The 24,561-nt window shown below is 51.1% G+C and overlaps 1 protein-coding gene across 4 annotated transcripts in view; it reads left to right on the top strand.

Annotated features, from left to right (window-relative positions):
* The window catches only part of ARHGAP23 (Rho GTPase activating protein 23), a 145,322-nt gene that overhangs the window by 32,228 nt on the left and 88,533 nt on the right, over positions 1 to 24,561 (top strand). For 2 of the 4 annotated variants that reach the window (XM_025191115.1, XM_025191118.1), the window contains exon 1: positions 3,803 to 3,893. The exons of the other annotated variants lie outside the window; for them this stretch is intronic. In XM_025191115.1, the coding sequence (XP_025046900.1) occupies positions 3,861 to 3,893 (33 nt within the window). In that variant the 5' untranslated portion in view covers positions 3,803 to 3,860. Of the gene's footprint in view, positions 1 to 3,802; positions 3,894 to 24,561 lie in introns of those variants that run through there. 4 annotated transcript variants of the gene reach the window in all.

Raw genomic sequence — 24,561 nt, 5'->3', positions numbered from 1 at the left:
GGGGGGTCAGGATCTGGGGGGTGGGGGAAGGAACAGTAGCCTTCTTGTGACAATAGCCCTATTGACTCCATTGCTGAATATATTTTCATGCTGTGTGGTAAGGATTCGCCACAGCCCCAGTGACTCACTGAGCTGCTAGGCCGGAATCTCAGCTGGTGTAAAAGAGGTGTTGCTACATGGACTTCAGTGGAGCAATGCTGAATTATGCCAGCCATGGATCTGCTGTTTTGGAATGCCAAGTTTTTATTTTTAAACTCTGAAGTCCTACAAAAGAAGAGACAGAGAGAAGGGGCGGGTGGGCAGCGGAGAGAGTGAGTGAGCATTTAGAGATGGCCTCAAGTTTTTGATTATAAATGTGTGTGGGCTGAAGAAAAATGTTTGCTGCTCATAATCTATGGAAAACATGTGCTGGCCACCATCTGCACGGGAGATACTCTGCCTCGTGCCACTGGCTTGCCCTGGCTTAAAGGCGCAGCCCTCTGCAGTTCTGGGCCCTAGCCTTGAGGGGAGAGGAGCTTTCTACTGTTCTGAAGGAGATGAAGTTGGGGGATCGTTTGCCATGGCATCAGCATGAGCTACATGAGCATCTGGGCTTGTAAGGCAGTGGACAGTCCAGCCCACCCCCAGACTTCAGGCTGTGGCAGAGACTGGTGCAGGGCAGCTCCCCTTGGTGACATTTGAAGGAACTGGACCTCTTCCTGTGTGAGTCTCTTCTCAGCTTTCAGCTTGGGAAAGCTACTGGGAGATCTGTGTTGGAGGCCAAATGTAGCTGGAGCAGTGGAGAGCAACAGCAAGGCGGTTCAAAAGATGCAGAGATCTCCCAGCAAATGGCAGAGGCCTAAGGAGCCAGGCTGCAGCTGTAACCTTCCTACAGCTACATGGGCTTCCATTGCAACACAGCCACCCTGTTAATCACATACTGGCCCAGGATCATAGGCACTAGCTCTAACCAGCACACTGCTTTCTGTCCAGCCAAGCCTGGAGCCCAATCCCTATTCATTTCAGCAGCCTCCGTGAGGTCAATGGGACCCCTTGAGTGAGTAAGGACTGTAAGTGAGTGCTGCAGCAGTGGGCCACCCCAAGGCAATGCAGCACCCCATCCTCCACTGATTTCCCCCCTCTGTGGCCCTGCCCTTCATCCTTGAGAGGGAGGGAATGGGAGTAGCGAGCAGCCTTCCCCTGACCTTGCTGGTTAGGATTTCCCGCCGCGATGCCATGGACAAATGGAAGCAGAGCGCAAGGTGCCTTTTCCAAGCCACCAGAGGAAATGGCTCATTGTTAGCCCCGCTTTAACAAAAAAAAAAAGAAAAAAAGAATGAGGCCAACTTCTATTTGAGGGTTTCCATGGGAAAAACAGGAAATGGAATCCTGTTACTTTTCTAGGGGCCTGCTGCCGATAAAGCTGTTTTTAGGACAGGGCTGAAGAGGAGGAGGGGAAGGAGTCGGAGGAAGAAGTGGGGCTAGCCAGGAGGAGCTCTTCCTCCATTTCTCGAAGGCTTCTTCCCACTTCCTCTCGTGCTGGGAGATAAGCTGCCACTAGACTTATTTAGCTCAGGGTTGCTCGATTTCTTTTGCATATTTGAATTAAGGCAGGAGAAAGGGGGTGGGACCGTTTCTGAACAGCAGAGAGAAGGCTGCGCAGCCATCCAGGGAACACAAGCCTATGTACTGCAAAGTACTCCATGATCCTCAACATCCTTATCTTTCCAGAGATGCAGAGCACTGCTTTGTGAGGAGCAGGGCTCTTCCAAGGTGTAGCATGCTTTTCCAGCATTGCCTGTAGTGACAGATGCCAACACACTTCACTGACTGCCTCTGAGCACCACTGCTGAAATTAAGTTACTCATGGGGGGAGAGGGGGGCAGCAGATCTGTAGGTAGCACAGAAACTGGGGATGTAGAGCTTTGGTTCGAGGCAGTAACATCAAACTGTAACCCTAAGGTGCAGTAGTCAGGATGGCAGTTTTGTGTGGCATCCAGGCATCATCTACCACCCTCCAATGCTAGCCTTGGAGGGAAAAGCACCAGTAACATCACATCCTGTATTGTCTTGGTGTCTCTTCTTCAGGCACTGGCCCAACTTGACTCTGCTTAACTTGGGAAGTCTGACAAAGGCACAGCTCAGGGCGCATGTGGCTGGGGACTCTGTCCTTTTCTGTAGGCATTTGTTCTGTTGGGGCCATACACGTAAGATGGGTAGTAGTTATTGCTTCTCTCTGGCCTTCTTGTCGTTCTGGAGAGTCCCTACCATCGAGGGTAGCTTGAACAAGAGGCAGATGCTTATTCAGGACAGAATTCACTGACTGCCCATAGCCCTGTTCCATGAGCTATGCCCCAACAAGCGGAAAAACTCCCACTGATCCCAGTTGTCCTTGGATCATGATTGTTGCTTTTTCACTTCCCTGGGAAAGAAAGTTGCTTGTTAAAGTGAGATCACCCTGGTGCTGTTGCACCCCTCTCCTCCTGCTTTTACTATAAGACACGCATAAGAGGGTTCCCACATGGGGAGATCAGAGGGCATGGGCCACTTTCCTCCTGTTGGTCATTTGCTGTCCTCTGTATCTGATAGTGTTTTGTGTAGAGAAATTGGGGGAAGAGGGGAAAGCATCTAGATTAGTGGTGTCAAACTTTTTTGATGGGTGTACCACAACTTAAGCCCTGCACCCACCTCAAGTGCTACTCTGATCCCTTTTCCTGCCTAGCCTGCTGTTCTCCTTTCTGCTCCATGTCCAGTCTGCTGCATGCCACCCCCCGATGTAGATTGAGTATGCACCAGTTCTTCCCCTCTGCTTCCCTGCTGGGTCAGGATGGCTGTGCTGGGATTCAGGAGACATGGGCCTGTGTGATCTTGGGTATGTTGTTAATCTGCCTGTGCCCCTGTTTCTTTATCTGTAAATGGAGATTGGCTCCTTCCTTTGTCTTGGCTGCTTTGACGGTAAACTCTTTTTGGAAAGGGCTCTCTGTTGCTAGGTGTACAGGTTTCCCTTGCCAGCCACGGTTTTGCCAACTACGGTTTTGAGTATCCACGCTTAATATTCTATATGCCATTTTGGCTACCACGGTACACAGTTTTGAGTAACCACGGTTTTCCGTGGCCACCTATCAGCCTACCACCTGCTGTTTTCCCCAGAAGCCTTTTGTCGTGCCAGCCATGGTTTTGCCAACCATGGGAACTTTCAGGAACCTAACCCCAGTGGTTAGCGAGGGAAACCTGTCTCTGTACAGCACCTAGCACGTTAGGCATCTAGTGGCTCCTGGGATGCTCCTGTTTGCACCTCTCTCTTCTTAACAGGCTGGTTTCCTCAGGGACACACGGCTGCCGTGTATCAAAAGAATAGGTACAGCTTGGCACATGATTCTCATCTCCGACTGGGGGCAGGGATATAGAATACAAAGCATCCGTGGTCCCCAGTGTTCCTGCTCATCTCGGGATCACATGCTAGCTACCACGGAGGTGAAGCTACTCCAAGCCAGCTGCAGCTTCCACTTACCAAGGCCCCGCTCTTACAGGCGATCCACCCCCGCCCTCCCTTGGTGTAGAGCCTGATGGGGAATGGCAGGCAGGCTGCGCTGTAAATTAACACATTGTATTCACGGGTCAGAGAGCTCAGCACTAAGGAATGCCTGAGTGACATGTGCAAGTCCATTATTAGCACAAAACAATGAGCCAGCAGCCCCATGTACACCCCATGCCTCATTAATTAGCAGGAAGACGGCCGCTTAACATCTCTGCTGCAGCTTTTCCGTGCTCCCGGGGCGTGGAGGGACAGGACGTGGCCTTCTTGCTCTTCATTTGGAAGAGGCAAGGTGGCTGGGGTGGGAGACGTGGAGCAATGGGGGAACTTACCAGCACCTGTGGCCATGGGAAGAACTGCAGCAGGATCCAAAATGCAGGTACTGTGTATAGCTACTTTCTCTTCTCCTTTGGGCTGGGACTATGAAGAGGTTGGAGGCTTAAGCAGCATGGAGCAGGACTGTTTATCAGTAGAGTATGACATTCAGTGTCCTAGGCTTCATTGTTAACATGTGTTGGTGTGTTTCCCTGTAGTTCATACTGAATATTGCTGACCCATTTGAGGGAAGTGGGGTGCGGTTTTTTTCTTGCAAATAGTTTTTTCAGGAATTTGGGGGCATTTCTGCACCCCACTGAGATCCCTGTCCTGCTCTGAGTCAATAGCAGGGAGCAAGGACTGTACGTGGGCAGGCCATGTGAGTTGGCAGGGAAATTAGCACCAGTGTCCTGTCAGTGTGGTTACATCAGGCAAACCTGTAGTGCTTGTGCACCATGCCTGGGTAAAACTGATGTGACGTACTCCAGAAGCTGATGAGGAAAATGCTATCATTGGAAACCACCTTGCATGCCAGAGCAGTTCTATGGGGCTCTTATGCTGCTCCAGACACACAGGCAGACCCTCTCTCCTAGTACAGATTCATGCCACATGTTGCAGAGGCAGCAGTGGTTCTTCATATCACAGTCCCGGGTCTTGAGGTTGTGGAGAGGCATTGTTTTCTCCCTGGAGCGAAGAAGGCTCACAGTTACTAGGCCTGTTCTGTGTGGATGGAGAGGCAGTTTCAGGAAAGGTCAGGGAATGGGAAGACACTGTCAGGCTGGGTTCCCAAATTTCTCTTGATGCTCCGCCAGTGACCCCAGCACACTGGACAAACAGTCGGGGCTGAGCTGCTGGTGAGCTGTGCGCTCTCTGAAGCTGTTGCTTTTAAACATGAAAGGAATGAAAGCACAGCTGAGTTGAAGTTGACATTCAGAGCTTGGAGGCTGCCAGGAGGGAGAGAGATATGAGTTTGGTCACGATGCAAATGAGCAGGGACTGGGGCCAAGTGGGAATCCAGCATCGGCTGACGAAAGAGCACTGAATGAGACGCTGTCATGATAAAAGTTTGGTGTTGTTTAAAAGAAACAAAGCGGTTTCCTTCCCTGTGTTAACACCCAAACTGGAGCTAAAAGAATGGCAGAAATCCTGCTAGCTTCTCCCTCCTTTTGCTGCTCTGTCTTTTGCATGTGATTTGACGGGGCTTGGACAGTTTCACCTAGGGGTCTAGTTCTCTTAGGTGCAAAGGATGATCCTTGGCTGGTTGGTTGCAGTTTCTGGCTGTAGGGCAGTGATTCTCAACCAGGGTGCCTGGGGTGTCTTAAGAGCCTTTCAAGGGTGATTCAGGATACCACACAATACCACAGGATTCAGGATACCACACACTGTTAGGTTGGTGAACATTCACAAGATAAACTCAGAGATTTCACATAGAAACCCATAGTTGTGTTCTTTGCAATAGAAAAATGGCTCTGTTATTTTTCTGTAGGCAAAAAAGAATGAAAACTAAGAGCTGGCATATTCCAAGGGGTGCCTTGAGTCTATCCAGGGGTGCCTTGAGTCTCAAAATGTTGCGAACCACCGTTGTAGGGGATTGGGTTTCTCCTAGTACAGGGGTTTTCAACCTTTTTTTTTCATTTGCAGACCCCTAAAAGAATTTTAAATGGAGGTGTGGACCCCTTTGAAAATTTCAAACGGAGGTGCAAATTCCTTTGAATTTTAAGTGTGGGTATTCACATACTTCTGATTGATCATGGTAATCTTTCACAGACCACTTAGACATGGACTCCCAGGGGTCTGTAGACTATGGACCACAGGTTGAAAACCAGTCTGAGTACAAGGGAAATCTTCCCTGGAGGAAATCTCACAGCTCAAGTTGAGGCATCAATACCCCCGACTTGATCCTGGCCTGTAGGGCTCTCAATAAAGACATTTCAAATGTAATGGGCCATGGAGATTCCTTTCTGCCCTCTGATGTGTAGTGGCCAAGGCCAGGCCTGAAGTCTGTTGGCAGGGTATTGAGCACAACAGCTCCCTTGTGGTTAAGTGAGACCTATGTCCACTTCCCAGTTTTGGTACTGCCTCTCCATGTGACCTTGGGTAAACCCCTTAATCTCACTGCACCTTGGTTCATCCCTCTGGAACAGGAGGATGGGAGTTTTTCCTCTGTCTCTCATCTATTTGGATTGTGAGCTTTCCAGGACAGGGACTGTCTCTTGCTGTGTGTGGCTCCCTCTCTGGGAGGAGGCATGAGCTTGGGGCTAGCCAGCGGGTGGCCTCCAAGCAATACTGTAATTCCAGTAACAACACTGGGGAAGCTGTTGATGAAGGACTCCAGTCTTCAAGAGGCAGACAAGGTTCTTCGGGTGAATCTGATACCTTTTATTAGATCAACTTAAGTAGTTCTAAAACAATATTAAGCAAGCTTTCGGGCTCAAAAACCCTTCAGTCTTCAGGGCTGTCAACCCAACCTCTTTCAGTAGCAGCCTCCAACTTGCATGTTCTTTGTTTAATCCCCATTTCTGAACCAGGATTAGTAGTTGGGGCTTCCTGATTCTCACCCCAGGCCCCATCCTGTTCTCTTGCATCTCCGGATAACTCGGCAGAGGTGATCAGGATGTGGGCATGTTTACATTATAAGTGATTGAGTCAATATTTGCCTGCCGTTGTTAATCATGTCTTTATGTCAGCGAGCCGAGACAAGGCCGTTCCCCGGTGAAGCAGCCAAGATGGAGGTTACATTCCTGTCATGTTTATTAATGAAGCATTCAGAGCTAATAAATAGCCACTCCTGCCACTTTGCTGGTAATGCTGGATCATTAACCACAGTAAAAATCCACAGTTGTCCCCATGGATTGAATAGCCAATACCAATTCCATCCTGTTTCCTTAGGGGTCTTCCATCCAAGTATTGACTCTGTGTGGCTCTTGAAGCTATATACTGGGAGCTTAGCCCAAGGTGGCTGTCTGTGATATAGAGAAGAGATGCAGTTAGCAGCTCAGGGAAGGGCATCTGTCTCTGCTTAAGGAGAGCTGGGACAGCCCTGAGTTATGAAGGTTGGGGCGGGGGATTTTTGGGATTGATTCTGATCTCCCTGACACTGGTACCCATCTCCCATTTCTGTCTGGGCTTCTGAGCCCTCCAGGTAAGGGGAGCAATAGAGGCCTGGCTCCATGAGTGGAAAAACAGATTGTGGAGGTGACTGTGCCTTCTCCTCCCCTGATATAATGACCAGGTTCTCTTGGTTCTCTCCACACTTAACAGGGGCGTGAAGGAAGAAGTGGCTCTGATGCATCATGAGCTTCTGCTGCCTCTTTGTGGACAGCACTGGAGAGGAGGGCACAGCAACAGCATCCTCAGCTGGTGGGGAGCGTGGAGGGGTGGGATCTGACAGACCATACTGCTCCAGACTGGAGGCAGCTGGACAGGGCACGTGGGTCACTTGACCCAGACAGCACTTCCCTGACCGGGCCGCAGCAGAGCATCTTCTATACATAGCTCCAGCGTGTTTGCCATACTAGGGCCGCGTACTTGGAATGCCTCCCCTGTCAGCCCTCCAGGCTGCTGCCACTATGCTCGTCTTTCAAACAGCTGGTCCCCAGGGAGACCTCCCAGAGCAGCCCCCCCCGCTGCACTTCCCTCTTCGTGTCCCTGCTCCCTCCACCCCTTCTATTTGTCTTTGGCCTTGTCACCAGTGGGACTGAGTAAGCCCTTTGGGCTTACCCAAGAGGATCGCATCAACCAAAGTGCATTGAGTCCCAGATCCACAGTGTTAACTTGGTGGGTCTGAGTAAGGACTGGTGTCCTCATCCTGTGGATGTCTGTCCTCCGTCTCAGAGGAGAAAAGATCCAATACTAGATCTGTCATTTGTCACTCCTCCCTCTCCCACCCCTTCCATCTATTTCCTCCACCCCTTTCTCCTGCATTGCCCTGCTCCCCAGATTCTCCTAAATGCATCTTAAGGGGTTTAGCAGGGTGGTGCCCCCCTGTATCCTCTCCACAGCATTTTGGTTCTCTGTACCCGTACATCTTTTTCCCCCTTTTATCCCGCCCCCCTTTCTGTGCTCGTCTCAGCATAGCACCCTTGCTGTGCACCAGCTGTATTTTGCCTCAGCCTGGGCTGCAGGGGTTGGGTAGCTCCAGGCATTGATATTTTGATGGGAAGAGGCATAATTAGTGGTGGGGTGGGGGCATGTGCTTGCTATGTGCAAACAAACAAACAGTCACCCAAATCCCTGCTGAGCTGCAAAGCTCTTTAACTGTGTTTTTGGTTAAAGAGAATTAAAATGCTTTCTCATGCTTGGGCGTTAATCCTTGCAGTCGGGCTGCTGCCAAGGCTTTGCCTCATTCAGTGTGAGTGCGTCTCCCGGCTGCCAGCCCATGCCCTGTCTGTCCCAGTGCAAGAGCCTTCTCTTGGCTTTGCTGTGCAGAGGACTCCTGCCTTCTGTGTTCCTTGTGGCATGTTGGATTTTATCAGAAAGCACCTTTTGTGCCCTCTTCTCTGTTTTGTGGCCCCTCATGTTCATTTTACTCAGGCAGGTCACTGGGGGGAGGGAGGTGACATGCCAAGCACCCGTGTCATGTGCTCTCACCTCCTTGCTTACAGTGATGGTGTTTTCTCTCAGATGTGACCATTAGGTCTCATCTGCCTTCTCAAACCAGGTTCCTGCCCCCTTCTCTTCCATTAGAGCCACCGCACCTTGCTTGCAGGGATTGTGGTAGCATCTCCTGTCCACTTGAAAGGCATCTTGGGCCATTACCTCACCCTGCCCTGAGAGCGCAAGGGCATGGGGACTGCAGTCCTGCCCTTCGCGTATCTCAAAATGGTTGTTGGGCCACTCTGTGGGTCTAAATCAGGGATGGGCAAAATATGGCCCATGTGCATCTGCCAGGGGATTTTATCTAGCCCACAACGGGTGTCTCAGCCTCACCTGACCCAGGTGTGGGAGGCAGCCCAGGCCCTGGTACATGTGGCTAGTCTCACTGCCCCCAGGTATGCAGCAGGGCTGGGGCAGCATGGGAGTTGGACTCAGCTTTCTGGCAGCTCCTTCCAGCTTTCACTGCCAGTGTTGCCACCACTGCCAGCCCCAGCTCCACTGCCTGGGCATCTTGGCTCATCTGCCCTTCTCCCATTACTGGGGCACTGGATGGAGGTGGCAGGCAGGTGGGGTCTCCATGGAGAGCAGTCTGGGAGCCTCACAGGAAGGGTGCGGTGCACTTGGATGGGATGGGGCCATGGGTGGGCAGGGAGCAGTATTTGGGAGTAGGACTGGTGGCCGGGGTCAGGGACTGGGATCACTGGGTGGTGACAGCACAGGGCCTGAGGTGGAGCCATGATCCGTTCCATGCATGTCCCTCACCAAAACTCCCTAAGTGGCCCTCCAGCCTGAATAATTGCCCACCCCTGGTCTAGATGCACATGGGTGTCATTCCATTCCAACCCCTTGGGGTCTTTGCTTATAGCCCCCCTCACTGGAACAGGAAAGCTTGCTTTTACTATATGGTGTAGTGAAGTGGATAGAGCAGTGTCCTGGGAGCAGGTGTCCCTGCCCTGTAGCTGTTCTCTGTCTGTGTTGAAATCCTTAAATTGTATCAATGAACCTTTCATAACTTGTCTAAAGACTGAGGCATTACCCAAGACAGTTGATGACAGGGAGCAAAGGACTGCACAGAGCACACAGGGAGGGCTCTGGGAGGTGCCGTTCAATCTTGGACAGCTGTAGGCATCATTCCCAGCACTGGGCAGGAGGGAGGTGAGCTGCTAACTCAGATCTGTGTAGATGCTAGGAAGCTGGATTTATTTTGGGGGCTGGCTGGGTGGCCAGCCAGGTTGCTGCCTTTGTCTTCAGGGAAGGTCACATGTCTGAGCTCAGAAAAGCTCTCTAGGGAGTGTGTTGTCACTATAAAAAACATCCCTAGTTCTGGGGAGTCTGTTGCTATAGTGGCCGACAGCTTTGACCTCACAACATATTTGTCCCAAAGGAGAAAAGGGAACATGGGGGCAGATTGCAGGAGATGGCAAGGACAGCTCAGAGCACCTCCCAAGGGACAGATGCAGCCTGCTGAGTGGTGACATGCTGTCTGCGGGCATGGCTTTGCCAGTACTGTAGGGTCTACTGTTGGCCGGGGAGTAATGTTTATGCATCCATCATGGGAGACTCAAGTCCAGATAACACGAGGGTGTGTGTGTGTGTGTGTGTGTGTAAGGACTAGAGCTGGTCAAAAATTTCCCCGTGGAGCAGTTTTCCATAAGAAAATGCTGCTTCAACAGAGTTGAAACATTTTTGGAAATACGGTGATTTTCCTCAAAATTCTTGTCAGCAATAAGTGAAATGTCTCACTCCTCCTTGGCTTAGAGTTGGGCTTATATGGCAGTCGGAACAGTAGAGTCAAAAGATTTGAATAAGGTTGTCCTGTGTCCTCAGCCTTCCCCTCTTATTATAGTTGGGCAGTGTTCCTGCCAGATCTCCCCCACCCTGTGACACCCTTTGATTCCTTTTGCACTGCTCCCTAACACACCCTTAGGCAGGCATTGTAAGGGCTAGTTGGAGAGGAGCAGAAGTGCAGTGGGAAGTGTGGGGTGGAGACGCACTCCACGCCTCTCTTGCATACCCAGTGTGCAATTGCCCATCCTGCAATTCATCAGCTGGCCTGTTCCCCCCAGACTGTGTTGATCCTAGTCTCCGAGACCTCTCTGGCATGGTTCTTGCACTAATAAGTGTAATCATCCCAAAATTCCCCAGTGCAATAAGGTCAAGACCTGAATGTGCATCGGAGGAGTCAGGCGTGAGGCTGGTTTTAAATGGTTGATTCCTGAGGGGTCACCTTTGGCTGGATTTGATCCTAGGGAGCTTTGTCGGTGCGATGGAAGAAAGGCCAAAGTCTTTGGCATGCGGGGGTGCATTCTGTCCTTGGGTCCTCCCTAGCTGTGTTGCTGACCTTGAATGCAGAAGCAGGCTGATTCCTCTGTGCTGGACCTCTGCCCCTGGAGCTGATTGCAGTGGTATGACCTTCTTGGGGAGGTGGGGTAGTTTCAGGCACCTGCTGAGGTTGCTGTTGCCCATCCTTAGCATGGGAGGAGGATTCTTGGAGCTTTGCTTCATGAGCTGCTGCCCAGGGGCGAATTTCAGAATGCAGTGGTATCAAGGAAAGGGGTGGGGATTGGCAGGGCACAGCCCATGCAGGAATCAGGATCCAGCCTCCATCATCCTGGATCTCGGCTCCCAGTCTCTCTAGATCTAGGGCATCTCAGATGGAAGTCTTCTCTCTGAACGGTCTGTTAGCTTCTCTGCCTCTGTCTGGTCCTGGAAGGAGACCAGGAGCTGGTGGAGGGGTCTGCTCAAACATCCCAACTCATCCTGGCCCTTCACCGAGACTGGATGAAAGTGCACACATGGGTACCTTCTCCTCCCCCTCCCACCTCTTTTGGGCTGCCCTGCATCCAGGACCCCATGGCAAGTATGGAGAAGGCCCCACTCTTCTGTCTAGGCTCTGGAATTCAGTCCTTGTTTCAGCATGAGCTGTATCATTCCTGGGCATCCTATGAAAATCTCTTTTTTTTTTTTTTTTCTTCCCTAACCCATCCCTCGCCTCCCTCCCCAATCTGTCCAGCCCTGGCTTGACTCTTCCACCTGGAGAAATCCTTTCTCCCATCACAGAAAGTCTTCCTTTCCTCCTGATTCTTCCCTTGCTGCCTCAGCTCTTTCCTCCTGTCTTTCCAGGTTGTTGATAATTTGTGTGTCTTCCCTCTGGTCTAGGACCTGAATTTGGAAGAATACTGAAATCATGTGGCCTGGCTTCCCCATCTCTGTGGCTGTGTGTCTGATACCATGGCTCTCCCTCCTCCCTCTCTGACACTGATCTTGGGTAAGCAGCTAGTTTCTAGCAAGCTGCTGCAGTATAGGAGTTACTGCATCTGATCCAACTTGTGCCACTTCCAGCCTTGTATCCTGTCTTTCCTGAATCTCAGAGATGATTCAGAGGAAGGAGCTGGGACCCACATACAATAAGAATAATCCAGCCTGTGGGGAACTTCCAGTGGCTGGCTGGCACATTCCCGGTAGTGTGAGGGCTTCCTTTATTTTCTCTGCACGTGGGCTCATCAGCCATTAAATGCCTTCTGTTCTTTTGACACCTTCTGAGCAACTGTCCTCAGTAATATCCAGTGGCAGGGAGTTCCACAGGTTAATTGCCTTCTATTTAGAATAGAAAGCATTTCCCTTTAGCCCAGTGGTGGTCAACCTTTTTAGGAAGTGTACCACAAATTAAGTCCTGTGTCCTCCCAAAGTGCCACTCTGATCCCCTTCTGTTGCCTGATTGGCTGCTCTGCTTTTTTGCTCCCTGCTCTTTGCCCCCTGCCTGATTTGGCTGCTTTGCTTCCTATTCCCTGCCTGGGCTCCTTGCCTGTTTTGCTGATCCCTGTCTTATCTGCTGCTTTGTTCCCAGATCCCTGATAATCTTATGCATGCTACACACACAGGCTGCTTGTGTCACCTGTGGCATGCATGTTTCAGGATGGCCACCTCTGCTTTAGCTATTTGGTTGGCTGTTCCCTTAGTTCTGTGCTATAGGAAAAGACAAACAGGAACATCTGATCTACCTTCCCTGTGCTGCTCATGATTCTGCAGCCTTTCTTCTGCGTCCTCCCTTGTCCCTAGTCTCAGCATTCTTGGTGAGTAGAGAAGACAGCTTCAGACATCTTGGGAACCTGGGGTTCCATGTTTCTTTCATAAGATCATTCATTTTCTAACATATTTAGGGGCAGTGACAGTCAAAATCCTTCTGGGGTTGAAATGGCAGGGATGGAGAGGGGGAAGGCAACATGGTAACTGGAGTGGTTTGCGATAGGTAATCTTGGGTTTCTGTTGACTCTGGCTGGTTCCTGGGACATGATGACATAATGATCACTCAGTCACTCCTCCCTGGGCCTAGGGTTGAATGTGGCAGTTTTCATTCCCCCCTGCCCCTTTCTCCCTTCCACTTTTTGTCCTTTATCCTTTCTTCCCCAGAGCATGACGTTATCCTCTTTGCTGTTGTGCCAAAGGTTAGCAACAGTCATGCTGGCAACGGCTGGGCCAGCTGCAGATATGAGGGGAACAGGATGTGTGCTGGAGGGTGCCGGGATGTGGCTTGCTTTTACTCATGCAGGCTGTTGCACAAGAGCCTGGTGTTTGTCTTGGGAAGGGGCTGTGCTGTGGGAGTGAAGCTATGGCTTGTTAGTGATGTGAAATCACAGGGTTGCACTTCCCTGCTGGAGCTGACAAGAGCACAGGCCTGAAAGGTGGCTGAGTGGAGACACCGGCGAGTGCCCTTCCTGCTGGGGTGTAATGGGACTGATACAAACAGTCATCCTGAACTTGAGCTTCAGACTGCTGGCTCTATAAAGCAAGGCAAGCCTCTGATGCAAAACACGGGCTGAGTCAGGACACGAATTCCTGACTGTCACGGATTCCCTGTGCATCTGTTTGCAGTTGCTTCATGGGGAGCTTCCAGTGGCTGGCTGGCGCTTTCCCGGTAGTGTGAGGGCTTCCTTTATTTTCTCTGCTCGTGGGCTCATCAGCCATTAAATGCCTTCTGTTCTTTTGACACCTTCTGAGCAACTGTCCTCAGTAATATCCAGTGGCAGGGAGTTCCACAGGTTAATTGCCTTCTATTTAGAATAGAAAGCATTTCCCTTTAGCCCAGTGGTGGTCAACCTTTTTAGGAAGTGTACCACAAATTAAGTCCTGTGTCCTCCCAAAGTGCCACTCTGATCCCCTTCTGTTGCCTGATTGGCTGCTCTGCTTTTTTGCTCCCTGCTCTTTGCCCCCTGCCTGATTTGGCTGCTTTGCTTCCTATTCCCTGCCTGGGCTCCTTGCCTGTTTTGCTGATCCCTGTCTTATCTGCTGCTTTGTTCCCAGATCCCTGATAATCTTATGCATGCTACACACACAGGCTGCTTGTGTCACCTGTGGCATGCATGTTTCAGGATGGCCACCTCTGCTTTAGCTATTTGGTTGGCTGTTCCCTTAGTTCTGTGCTATAGGAAAAGACAAACAGGAACATCTGATCTACCTTCCCTGTGCTGCTCATGATTCTGCAGCCTTTCTTCTGCGTCCTCCCTTGTCCCTAGTCTCAGCATTCTTGGTGAGTAGAGAAGACAGCTTCAGACATCTTGGGAACCTGGGGTTCCATGTTTCTTTCATAAGATCATTCATTTTCTAACATATTTAGGGGCAGTGACAGTCAAAATCCTTCTGGGGTTGAAATGGCAGGGATGGAGAGGGGGAAGGCAACATGGTAACTGGAGTGGTTTGCGATAGGTAATCTTGGGTTTCTGTTGACTCTGGCTGGTTCCTGGGACATGATGACATAATGATCACTCAGTCACTCCTCCCTGGGCCTAGGGTTGAATGTGGCAGTTTTCATTCCCCCCTGCCCCTTTCTCCCTTCCACTTTTTGTCCTTTATCCTTTCTTCCCCAGAGCATGACGTTATCCTCTTTGCTGTTGTGCCAAAGGTTAGCAACAGTCATGCTGGCAACGGCTGGGCCAGCTGCAGATATGAGGGGAACAGGATGTGTGCTGGAGGGTGCCGGGATGTGGCTTGCTTTTACTCATGCAGGCTGTTGCACAAGAGCCTGGTGTTTGTCTTGGGAAGGGGCTGTGCTGTGGGAGTGAAGCTATGGCTTGTTAGTGATGTGAAATCACAGGGTTGCACTTCCCTGCTGGAGCTGACAAGAGCACAGGCCTGAAAGGTGGCTGAGTGGAGACACCGGCGAGTGCCCTTCCTGCTGGGGTGTAATGGGACTGATACAAACAGTCATCCTGAACTTGAGCTTCAGACTGCTGGCTCTATAAAGCAAGGCAAGCCTCTGATGCAAAACACGGGCTGAGTCAGGACACGAATTCCTGACTGTCACGGATTCCCTGTGCATCTGTTTGCAGTTGCTTCACTACCACCACACAGCTGGGCAATTGTTTGCAGTGCCTGCAGGCCCTGAGGCAGGATAGATGAGGGTTTGGTGCTTTTCCCTAGCACAAGCTTCCTGTGCAGTTTTGGGCAAGTCACTTGGCCTCTCTGTGCCCCACTGGTAAAAACAGGATTCTTAGGCTTACTCTGCCTTGGTGAGATATTGGGAGAAATACACTAAATATTGTGAGGTGCCCATGTCCTACAGTGATAAATACTTTAGGCAGTCTGGGGTTGGGGCCCCTGGGTGCAAGGTGCTGCACACACCTTGAGACCCCTGTCTCATGTAACTTTGTGTCCAAGATTCATAGATTCTAGGGTTGGAAGGGACCTCAGTGGGCCATCTAGTCTGACCCCCTGCCCATGTCAGGCAAGAAAAGGGTCACGAAACCTGGGATCATATGATCCCAGCCAGGTGTTTGTCCAGTCTCCTCTTGAAGACCCCCAAGGATGGGGCAAGTACCACCTCCCTTGGAAGCCCATTTCAGATCCTGGCAACCCAAACTTTTTTCTAATGTCCAGTCTAAACCTACTCTGTAGTAGCTTATGGCTATTGTTCCTTGTTGCTCCAGGGTGTGCCCTGGTATTCAGATCGTTGCCTACTTCATGTTGCTGTCCCCTTATGAATTTGTATGCCACCACAAGGTCCCCTCTCAGCCTTCTCTTGGAGAGGCTGAAGAGGTTAAGGTCCCTTAGCCTTTCCTGTAGGCCTCATGTCAGACAAGTGGCTCTTTGGACCCTCTCCCAGTTGTCTGCATCCTGCTTGAGCTGCGGCATCCAGAATTGGACACAGTACTCCAGCTGCGGAGTACTGACCAGTGCCGCATAGAGAGGGAGAATCACCTCCCTGGACCTGTTTGTGAAGCACCTACGGATGCACGACAAGGTGCGATTGGCTCTGCTGACTGCTTCATCGCGTTGATGACTCATGTTCATCCTGGAGTCAACAGTGACTCCAAGATCTCTTTCTGCCTCAGTGGTGCTGAGAAGGTCATCCCCCAGCCTATAGGTATGGTGGCAGTTCTTTTTCCCCCAGATGCAGCACCTTGCACTTGTCCTTATTGAATTGCATCCTGTTGCTCTCTACCCACTTCCCCAGCCTGGATCTGGTTCCTCCTCTCCAGGGTGTTAGCTTCACCCCATATTTTTGTGTCATCTGCAAATTTTGACAGCACCCCTTAATCCAGATCACTGATGAAGATGTTGAACAGCACTGGCCCCAGAACTGAGCCCTGAGGAACTCTATTGTGCACATCTTTCCAGGTTAACACCAACCCATCCACCACCAAAGGACCCAGCCCTGTGGCCTGTACAGAGATCAAACCTGTGACCTTGGCATTATTAGCACCACACTGTAACCAACTGAGCTAACCAGCCACTAGACATCCCACTTGAATACAGGATACAGATGGTGGAGGATGTGTTGGGGGTGGGGTGGGGCAGGGGGTGCACAAGGGAACAATGACATAGCTTTGGTTTAATGTAAGAAGCAGCAGTCCCAGCCCTTACCTTCATCACTCTTGGCAGCAGAAGGAAGAGGAGCACAATGGTGAGTCTGTGGGTGGGGGTGAGGGTTGGATCCTCAGAGCAGGAATTGGGTGTCAGTGCATCCCAACCCACCACAGTATTCATGTTGCTTCTATAAATGAGTTCTTGGGAAGACCTCACTATCAGAGATGATCCAAACCATACAACCTTATTTCTCAATGCTTCAGTTTGCCCCCTATAAAATGAAGCAACAATTTTGAAGATGTTTTGCAGAAGCCTTTGTACAGCATGTAGCACAAGGGCAGCCTGGCCCAAGGCTGGGACTCCGTGGTAGTACTGCAGTTGAAGTAATGGTTAATAAGCATTAAGGTGTCCTTATCCCTACCCAGTAGATTGAGGCAGCAACTCTGGTGGGCTGGCAGGCAGAGTGAGCTGACAGCCTAGTAGAAGGCATTAGTTCCTAGGTTATCCTTTGCCTTGATCCCACAAAGACTATAAGATCTGAAGCTCTGGCCTGTGAAAATCCTTTAACTCAGGGGTGTCAAATTATCTGTCCCTGTAGGCCAGATGAGGATCTCTGGGCTGGGCTGTGAGCCAGATTGGGTTGCTCTAGAGCCAGTGTGCAGGGCCAGTCTAGTGGGGTGCTGCTTGTCCCGTGCTGGCTACCTGTGCCATGTGTACAGCTAGTTCAGTCCCGTGTCCCTCTGGGGCTTGCTCTGCATGGGGTCAGCATGGAGCATGTACAGGATGGAGTGCCCCACTGGACTGATCCTGTGCACTGGCTCCAGGGCCAATTCAGATTGGGTCCCAAGCCATCTGTGCAACCCGGAGCCAATGTGCAGGGCTGGTCTGGTGTGGGCACCACATGGAGAGCTTTCCCTAGGCTGATCCCATATGCTGCATGCAGTGTTTGTGGTGCTGGGTCCAGCCTGCATGACAGACCACTTCACATGCTGCATGTGGGGCTGTTCCAAGACCCAGGGGCTGCATCATAGGGCTCCACAGGCTAGATCCCAGCCTATGGACCATAAGTTTGACATCCCTGCTTTAATGTTTCCTCTGAAGAGGATTGGAGTAGGTTGACATGTATCATACAAAGGCAGGGGGATCTGGGTTGGCTGAGGAGAAGAATCACAAGTTTAAGAGTCAAGGTTGAAGACTGGTCTGCTAAAGAGAGATTGATGTGTCCGAAATGGGTTGGAACTGCAGAGAGAAGACTTGGATTAAATCTCAGAAGAAAACTCCTTAACTGACAGAGCAGCAGGACATTAGCACAAGCTACCTGGGCAAGATGTGGCATCTCCTTTATTGGAGGTTTTCAAGAAGAGGCTGGATTGGCATTTCTTTGGGATGGCTTGGGGGCAGTGCATCCAGCGTCAGTGCAGGGGTGGGACTGGATAGCCCCTAAGGTCCCTTCTAACTCTGTGATTCTATGGTTGTATCCTCAGTCTGCCCAGGGCATCTGGGCACTAACACCTGTGCCAGGTGAGAAAAGTCTACTTTGTTTCTGTCTTTTTTGGGCTAGCTAGCAGAAGAGAGCTGTGCATATGGAGGAAACTCTCTTGACAGCTGCCTGTCCCTGCCCCTGCTCTGCGGATCATAGGAAAGCAGGACTGAAAGGGACCTCAAGAAGTTATCTAGTCCAGCCCCCTACTCAAGGCAGGATCATGCTAAGTAGAAGGCAGGGTGGGTTTACTCACCTCTCATTAAACAAGCCCATCCAAGTGCCTCTTTAAACTATTTTTGAATGTTTCCAGAGATACAGATTCCACAACTCTCTTGATAGCCTGTTCCAGTGCTTTACCACCCTCATTGTCAGAAAGTTTTTTTTTTTTTTCTCATCTTCAACCTAAATTTCCTCAGCTGTAGTTTTAAAGTACTTTTAATCCTGTCTCCAGCAGCCACAAAGAAAAGGCTATGTCCATCTCCTTTATTCAGATATTTGAAGACTGTTATCAAATCCCCCTGTCCTTCAGGCTTCTTTTTTCCAATCTAAACGGTCCCAGTTCTTTCAGCCTTTCCTCATAAGTCATGTTTTCAGGTCTCTTGTCATTTTTGTTACTGTTCACTGGACTCTTTTCAATCCATCGACATCTTTCTTGAAGACTGGTGTCCCAAAGTGGACATTGTACTCCAGGTGAGGCCTCTCCAGTGCTAAATAGAGTAGAAGAATTATTTCCCTTGATTTGCAAGAGACACTTCTATTATTACAGTGGGTAAAGTAGCTTAGTTTGATGTGAAGTGAAGCCATCTTGCAGAAATGTGGTGTTAATATTTTCAGGCTGTCCACCTGCCCCTGGACTCCTCAGCCAATTCCTGTACAGCTTTCTGTTTGTAAAGAAATCTCTCTTCCTCCTTTAGCTGTTTGAAAGATGCTGGCAAGACATGAAATGACTCGGCCCACACCATGTTAAACAGGCTGAAATTGGAGCATAATTTTTCTCATAACTGCTCTCAATTCTATGTGCCTTAGAGCCCAGCTCTGCAATATTAAGCCAGGGCTGTCCAACCGGCAGCTTGTGGGCCCCTTGCAACCTGCAAGGGGTTAATTTGTGGTCCCCCTGACCTGGCCACTGCTCTCTACATTGCTCTGGCTTCAGTAACAGCCAGAGGCTCCAGGCTCCCCTTCCCTTCCCTGGCTTCTATTTCCTGGCCCTGCCCAAGGTGGGCAGGATGAAGTGGGGAAGCTGGACCAGGGAGCGGAAGGTAAAGCTGGGGCACCTGCACACATAGTGTAGTGGAGGAGGGGGCCCCCATATTTGTAGTGTGTCCTGGGTGTATAATTCAGTGGCTTCTGTTGGTGTAGCTGTTATGTTCGTGTGTGCGTGTGCATGCATGCTGGTAGGTTGTTAATTGGAACAAGAGAAGTTGAGCCATTGCCAGGGAGAGGAAGGATTGGCCAGTACTGGAAATTAGTGTAGGGCTTGGAAGATCTGATTGGATTCATAGATTCATAGATGCTAGGGGCTGGAAGGGACCTCACGAGATCATTGGGTCCAGCCCCCCTGCACTAGGCACGAAAGACTGCTGGGGTCAGATGACCTCAGCAAGGTGCACGTCCCATCATTTTTTGAAGATCTCCAGGGTGGCTGATTGTACCACCCCTGGGGGGAGTCTGTTCCAGACACTGGACACTTGAATCGTAAAGAAAATTTTCCTTATGTCCAATCTGCTTGAATTGCTGGGTGTCTCTATGCCTTGGGTTCCCAGCTGGAAAATGAGAACAGCACCGCTGTGCCTCAAGGGGGGGATTGTGGGGAGATGGTCCATGAGGAATGGGAGGTACTCTGCATGATTGGCATGCAGTCTAGAGGTACAGCAGAAAGATGTGAATGCTCATGGCATCCCCTGAGACCCTCAAGGGGTCTGAGACCCCTGCCTGGCTGCCGCTAGACAAAGGCAGAGGTTGTTGCAAGCTATGAGTCATGATCATTAGAAATACTCTGTCACTTTTCTCTCCTCTTTCCCCCCACTCCGATCTTAGAATGAAAATGAATTTCTGCTCATACAGGGCCAGCAGAGGGCTCTGCTGTCCGCTGGGACTTTGTTCAGGGAGGGGTGTGTGTGGTGTGTGTGTGTGCATATGTGTGAGACAATTGGTGGCATTGCATTCTGGGAGCTCGCTGGGTTGTTGCCTTGCTCCTGCTTGGCTGTATATTTAGGACACTCCTGTGTGAAACTGTGCAGTGTTTTGGAAGGAGGCCGACGCTTGCATTCCAGCATGTGGATCTGCCCTGATGAACACCGCCTGACCTTTCCCACTTTGGGCTGTAAAAACAATACCCCAGCCTTCTCCTGCCGCTTTTCCACATGTAGCACAGTCTTTGCTCAGAGGAGTCATGCAGCCCTGCGGTGCCAGGGTCTGGAAGAGCCCCAGCTCTTGTGTTTTGAACCTCTGTTCTTGTTTGCTTGCTTAACCCTCACTAGTTCCCCCAGACGCCAGGGAAGTGCATTGGGAAGCCAGTTGAAGCAGATATTTGTCAGTAGGGCGGCAGTGTCAGACTTCTGCCCGTCTCCCCCAGGCTATTGCTGAGAAAGGGTGTTCTGCCTTAGACACTGTCTTTTTAATAAGGAAGTGAGATGGAAAGGAGCAAGTGTGACACTCAGACTGTACTGAAGGGCCTCTTTGTGAGTGTGTTTGGTTTTTTTTTCTTCTTTTTGAAATGACTCTGCTTCCTTTGGGAATCCAGAGACTCTGGGATCCCCTGAATGCTCAACACGGAGCATGTTGTTACTGTTTACAGGTGTTCCTAGGGGTTACAGTGCCATTGAATTGTATACTAGTAGTAGTCATGGCTTCCCTAGTATACTAGTATAAAAAAAGCCATGTCAGGAAATAGCTATTGGAAACTAAGAGCTTCCAGTCAGCACTACCCAGGGCTGGGTTTGAACCAGCAAGTAGCTCTGTAGCCCTTTAAACAATCACCCAACCCACTCAGTCTGCCTGCCCAGCACTGTCAGAATCAGTTGCTAAGTCCTGACTTTGCCAGAGATCTAGATTATCAAAGCAAGGCCTGTCCAGGTGGCCCCTGCAGTCCCTTGCCTCTGTGGTGGGTTGAAGGAAGGCCATTGCAGCAGGTAGGGTGCTGGCTTGGGACTGTAGAGATTTGGGGTTAATTCCTAGCTCTGCCACAGACTCCCCACATGACCCTGGTTAAGTCACTTCATCTTGTGCCTCCCTTTCTCACCTGTATGATGGGAAGAAGAGCTCTGGCCTGCTGCCTGGGGGTGTTCTGAGGACAAGTTCATTAGAGATGCTCAGATCCTAGTAAACACCTGTGATAGTTTCCCTAGGTTGCTAGAAGCTGGCTGTGCTCACAGGGGCGTTGCTTTTTGTTTACTTTTTAGAGAGTTTTATTGGGTAGTTGGAAACAAAACCCCTTTCCCTCTCTCATCTCCCTCCCTCCCAGCTCTATGGGCTGGCACTGACAGCTGCCCGGTGGTCTGTCTCGTTTCTCAGGCTCAGCAGCTCAGCTTGTTGGGACATGTTGGGGAGACTCCAAACAGGGCAGCTTTGTAAGCTGCGTCCCACCTTGTGCAGCCGGGCAGGCTGTGGTGGGGGCTGGGAGCTGCTACCTTCTCTACAAAAGGGCCCTGGAGGGTGGGCATGGAGGGGTCTGGCATGGGGCAGCTTGAACATGACTGTGAAGCCCCTTTGGTTTGCATTGAAACAGACAGAGCACCTCTCTAAGGCTGAGGGTCCTGTGAGCCCCCACCTCTGTCAGCTGTGCTCTGCCAGTGCAGCCAGAGACCTGGGTGGAGGCAGAGGGGACCAGATAGTGGGAGGAAGGAAAGGGGAGGGTGCAGCCTACCAAGGGCTGAAGCCATTAAGGGAGTTAGACATTCTCTTCTGTGCTTTCTGTTTCTCCATTTGGTTGAAGGGCCACTGGATCTGCAGCCAGTAGTGTTGGTGCCCACCTCCGTGGAAGGGTCATCCCAAAGCTGGAGTAGATAGGGAGTTGTGTACCCACGAACTTCAGTGCCTGTCCCGGCAGCACATTGCCACACCTAGGCTGGCATCCCATCTTTTACTTAGCAACCAGACCAAGGCCCACAGAATTACTAAGGCAATGCTAATGGGTGATCTTGGTGGCTGGCTCACCAGAGCAGCCCAGGTTTGTATGGGTCCTGGAGCCAGCCTTTACTCTCCCCTGTTTAGGAGTCTATGTCAAGGTAGGGCTGAATTGTACCAACAGGGTGCAGTGTCTGGGTGAAGCTTGCCCAAGGAGATGGGATAACTAGAAGGCTCCAGGCCTGTAACCCCAGTGTGTACTACCTTAGAGTGGTTGCGGTATGCTCTCCTCTCTGTCTGTCTGTGTCTGGCCCCCTGGCATGCACGGGTGCCCTTTCTCTCTCATCTGGTGTGTGCTCATATGTGTTCCAGATCCTCTTCTCTCCTGTCCACCAGGCACTCCCCTGTCCAGAATGATCTTGTATACTTCTGCTCTCTCTGCCTCCCATGCCATGTTCTCCCCCTTACCCTTTGTGACCCATGAAATACCTTCATTTTCCCCCTGACGCACTCATCACCCAGGCATCTGGGGAGGAGGAAGAGAAAGATATCCTTTCTCCCAGCTAGATACCCGGAGAGAGAGCTCAAGGGGAACATCCGTTCACTTGCCGTCATCTCTCTGCCCAGAACCTGGCACCGTTAGCTGCTGCCTGGGCTGGTCATTTACGTAGACTGCTTCTTGCATTGTTGTGGTGACTCATTCCAGCAGGCACCTCTGCCCCTTGGTGAGATGGTCTTGGCTGTATCCCGTCTGCGTGGATTTTCCCAGAGCTGTTCATAACAGTGTGGCTGACGTTGGCAGGGGGAGAGCGTTCTTCACTCCCAAGCATTGCCCAACCTGGGACAGGGAAGGGTTTTTTTCTGCTTTCCCCTGAAATTATGGGCAGAAAATGAAGGGGGAGGCGGGGAGCAGAGTCCCCTGGCCCCTGTGTGCGAGATGCAATGTGAGCAATGACTGGCATTTCCCCAGAGCTGCCGCACATGCCTATCCTCAGCCTCTAGAATGGCAGGGATGGTCCACCCGACAGAATGGCAGGGATGCTCCACCTGACCTCCTTGAGTGGGGCCTCACCCAGGCCAGGGTGCCTGGCTTGGAAAGTGCAGTGGGTTGAGCACTCAGTACCTCTTGGGTCCAAAGCTGGGTACCCATCTAAGGCCCCCCTTTGCAAGTCTGCCTTGGCCTTCTTATTGCCTGTAGTGATTGTTTAGAGGGCTAAAGAGCTAGCTGCTAGTTCATATCCATTATGGGGAGCTCACTGCCAAATGCTCCCCCCACTTCATCCCCTTGTCTGCCCCTGACCCTACCGAGTAAGCTGGGAGGCATTTCCTGACAAGTCCTCCTGCCCCCTTTTAACAGCTTGAAGCTCAGCTCTATTCCTGTCCACACCTCCCCTAGTCCCAAACCTGTCCCATGCTGGGAGGGCCTGTCCCTGTTTCTTCATACCTGTAGCTCCTCTCTGCCCTACACTTGGAGGGGACTGGCTGGGCCATGGGTTTTTCTTAACACTCCTCTCTCCTCTCCTCTCCTCTCCTCAGTGATGCCTCCCTTTGTGCCAGGCCAGGCACTGGGGCTGCCTCATCTTGCTTGGGACCCCTGGCCTGCAATGGGATGGGACACAGGATCTTTTTCATTCAGCCAGGACCCATCCCACCAAGGTCTTAACAAGCGCCTGTCCCACTGTCCTCCTCCTCTTCCCCCCGGCTCTCCTCAGACAGCCCTGCAAAGGCAAATCCTGGTGAAAAACCAGCAAACAGGAAACCAGAGGAACAAAATGTTTCCACAGAAACTGGCCTCCTGGGTTTCTGGCCCATGCTCCCTGTGACAGGCAGATGGACCCAGAGCCTGTGGAGTGGCAAATTTTCCCTGAGCTCTACCTGCCTCCTTTGCCCATGGGTCTGCTAGTGCCAGCTGTGCATCCCAGTGGGGTACAGCACCTTTAAGGGGCACTGGAGTCCTGGGATGGGCGGGGGAGAGACATACCATGCCAGGTGGGTAACAGTGCCAAAGGCCCTGACCCTGTGTGCAGTCAGCAGCGTCATTGCCTCTTTTCATCCGGTAGGCACGCAGTCACCACTGGGGAACACTTGCAGCCACCCCATGAGCAGAGCATCCTGTCTCAGAGCTGACCTCAGGACCTGGTTTGTCACATAGGTGGGAGCTTACCCTGCCAGCAGCCCAGGCAGGTCACAGGGGAACAGTTACTGTGTTCCTCGTGCCGAAGTGGATTGGTGTTGCAGAGAGGCTGTGCCGTGAGTTCAAGTCCTGTTTGTGATCACCACTATAGATGGTGTCTGTCAAAGTCTGTCTGGCCTTGTTCCCCTAGTTTTTGAGCACATAGCAATCACTTCATATGCATTATTTCCATTTATACAAGGTGGGGACTGAGGCATAGGGTAGGTGATGTCCTTGTGGTCCCCCAAAGGAGGGAGAAGACGGAGTTCTCAAGTCTCAGGCTAGCACGCTTTCTACCAGGCCGTGCTGTCCCCCTACTGTTCTCCTTTACAGCCTTTCCGTTCCTGGTGCTCTTCCCTATGTTGTAGACAAAAAGCTCTTCCCCTTCATTTGTCTGTCCCTGTGCATCCCATCCTGTCCAATCCTGTCCCCTTGTGACTCTCATGATACACCCCCATTTTTCACTTCTGGTTTCTTAAGATCAGCCCCTTTAGCCCACTCTTCTCTTGCCCCTCTCCCTGTTCTGAGTCCCATTCCTCTTGCAGTTGGCCTGCTTTTACCTCTTTCTCTGCTGCTCTTTCCTGTTTCCACTCTGTCCCTGCCCCTGGCTAT

Source organism: Alligator sinensis, unplaced genomic scaffold (assembly GCF_000455745.1).
Source record: "Alligator sinensis unplaced genomic scaffold, ASM45574v1 scaffold1261_1, whole genome shotgun sequence".
Classification (NCBI taxonomy): domain Eukaryota; kingdom Metazoa; phylum Chordata; order Crocodylia; family Alligatoridae; genus Alligator; species Alligator sinensis.
The sequence above is the reverse complement of the archived record's forward strand: the minus strand, read 5'-3'. Positions and strand labels throughout refer to the sequence as shown.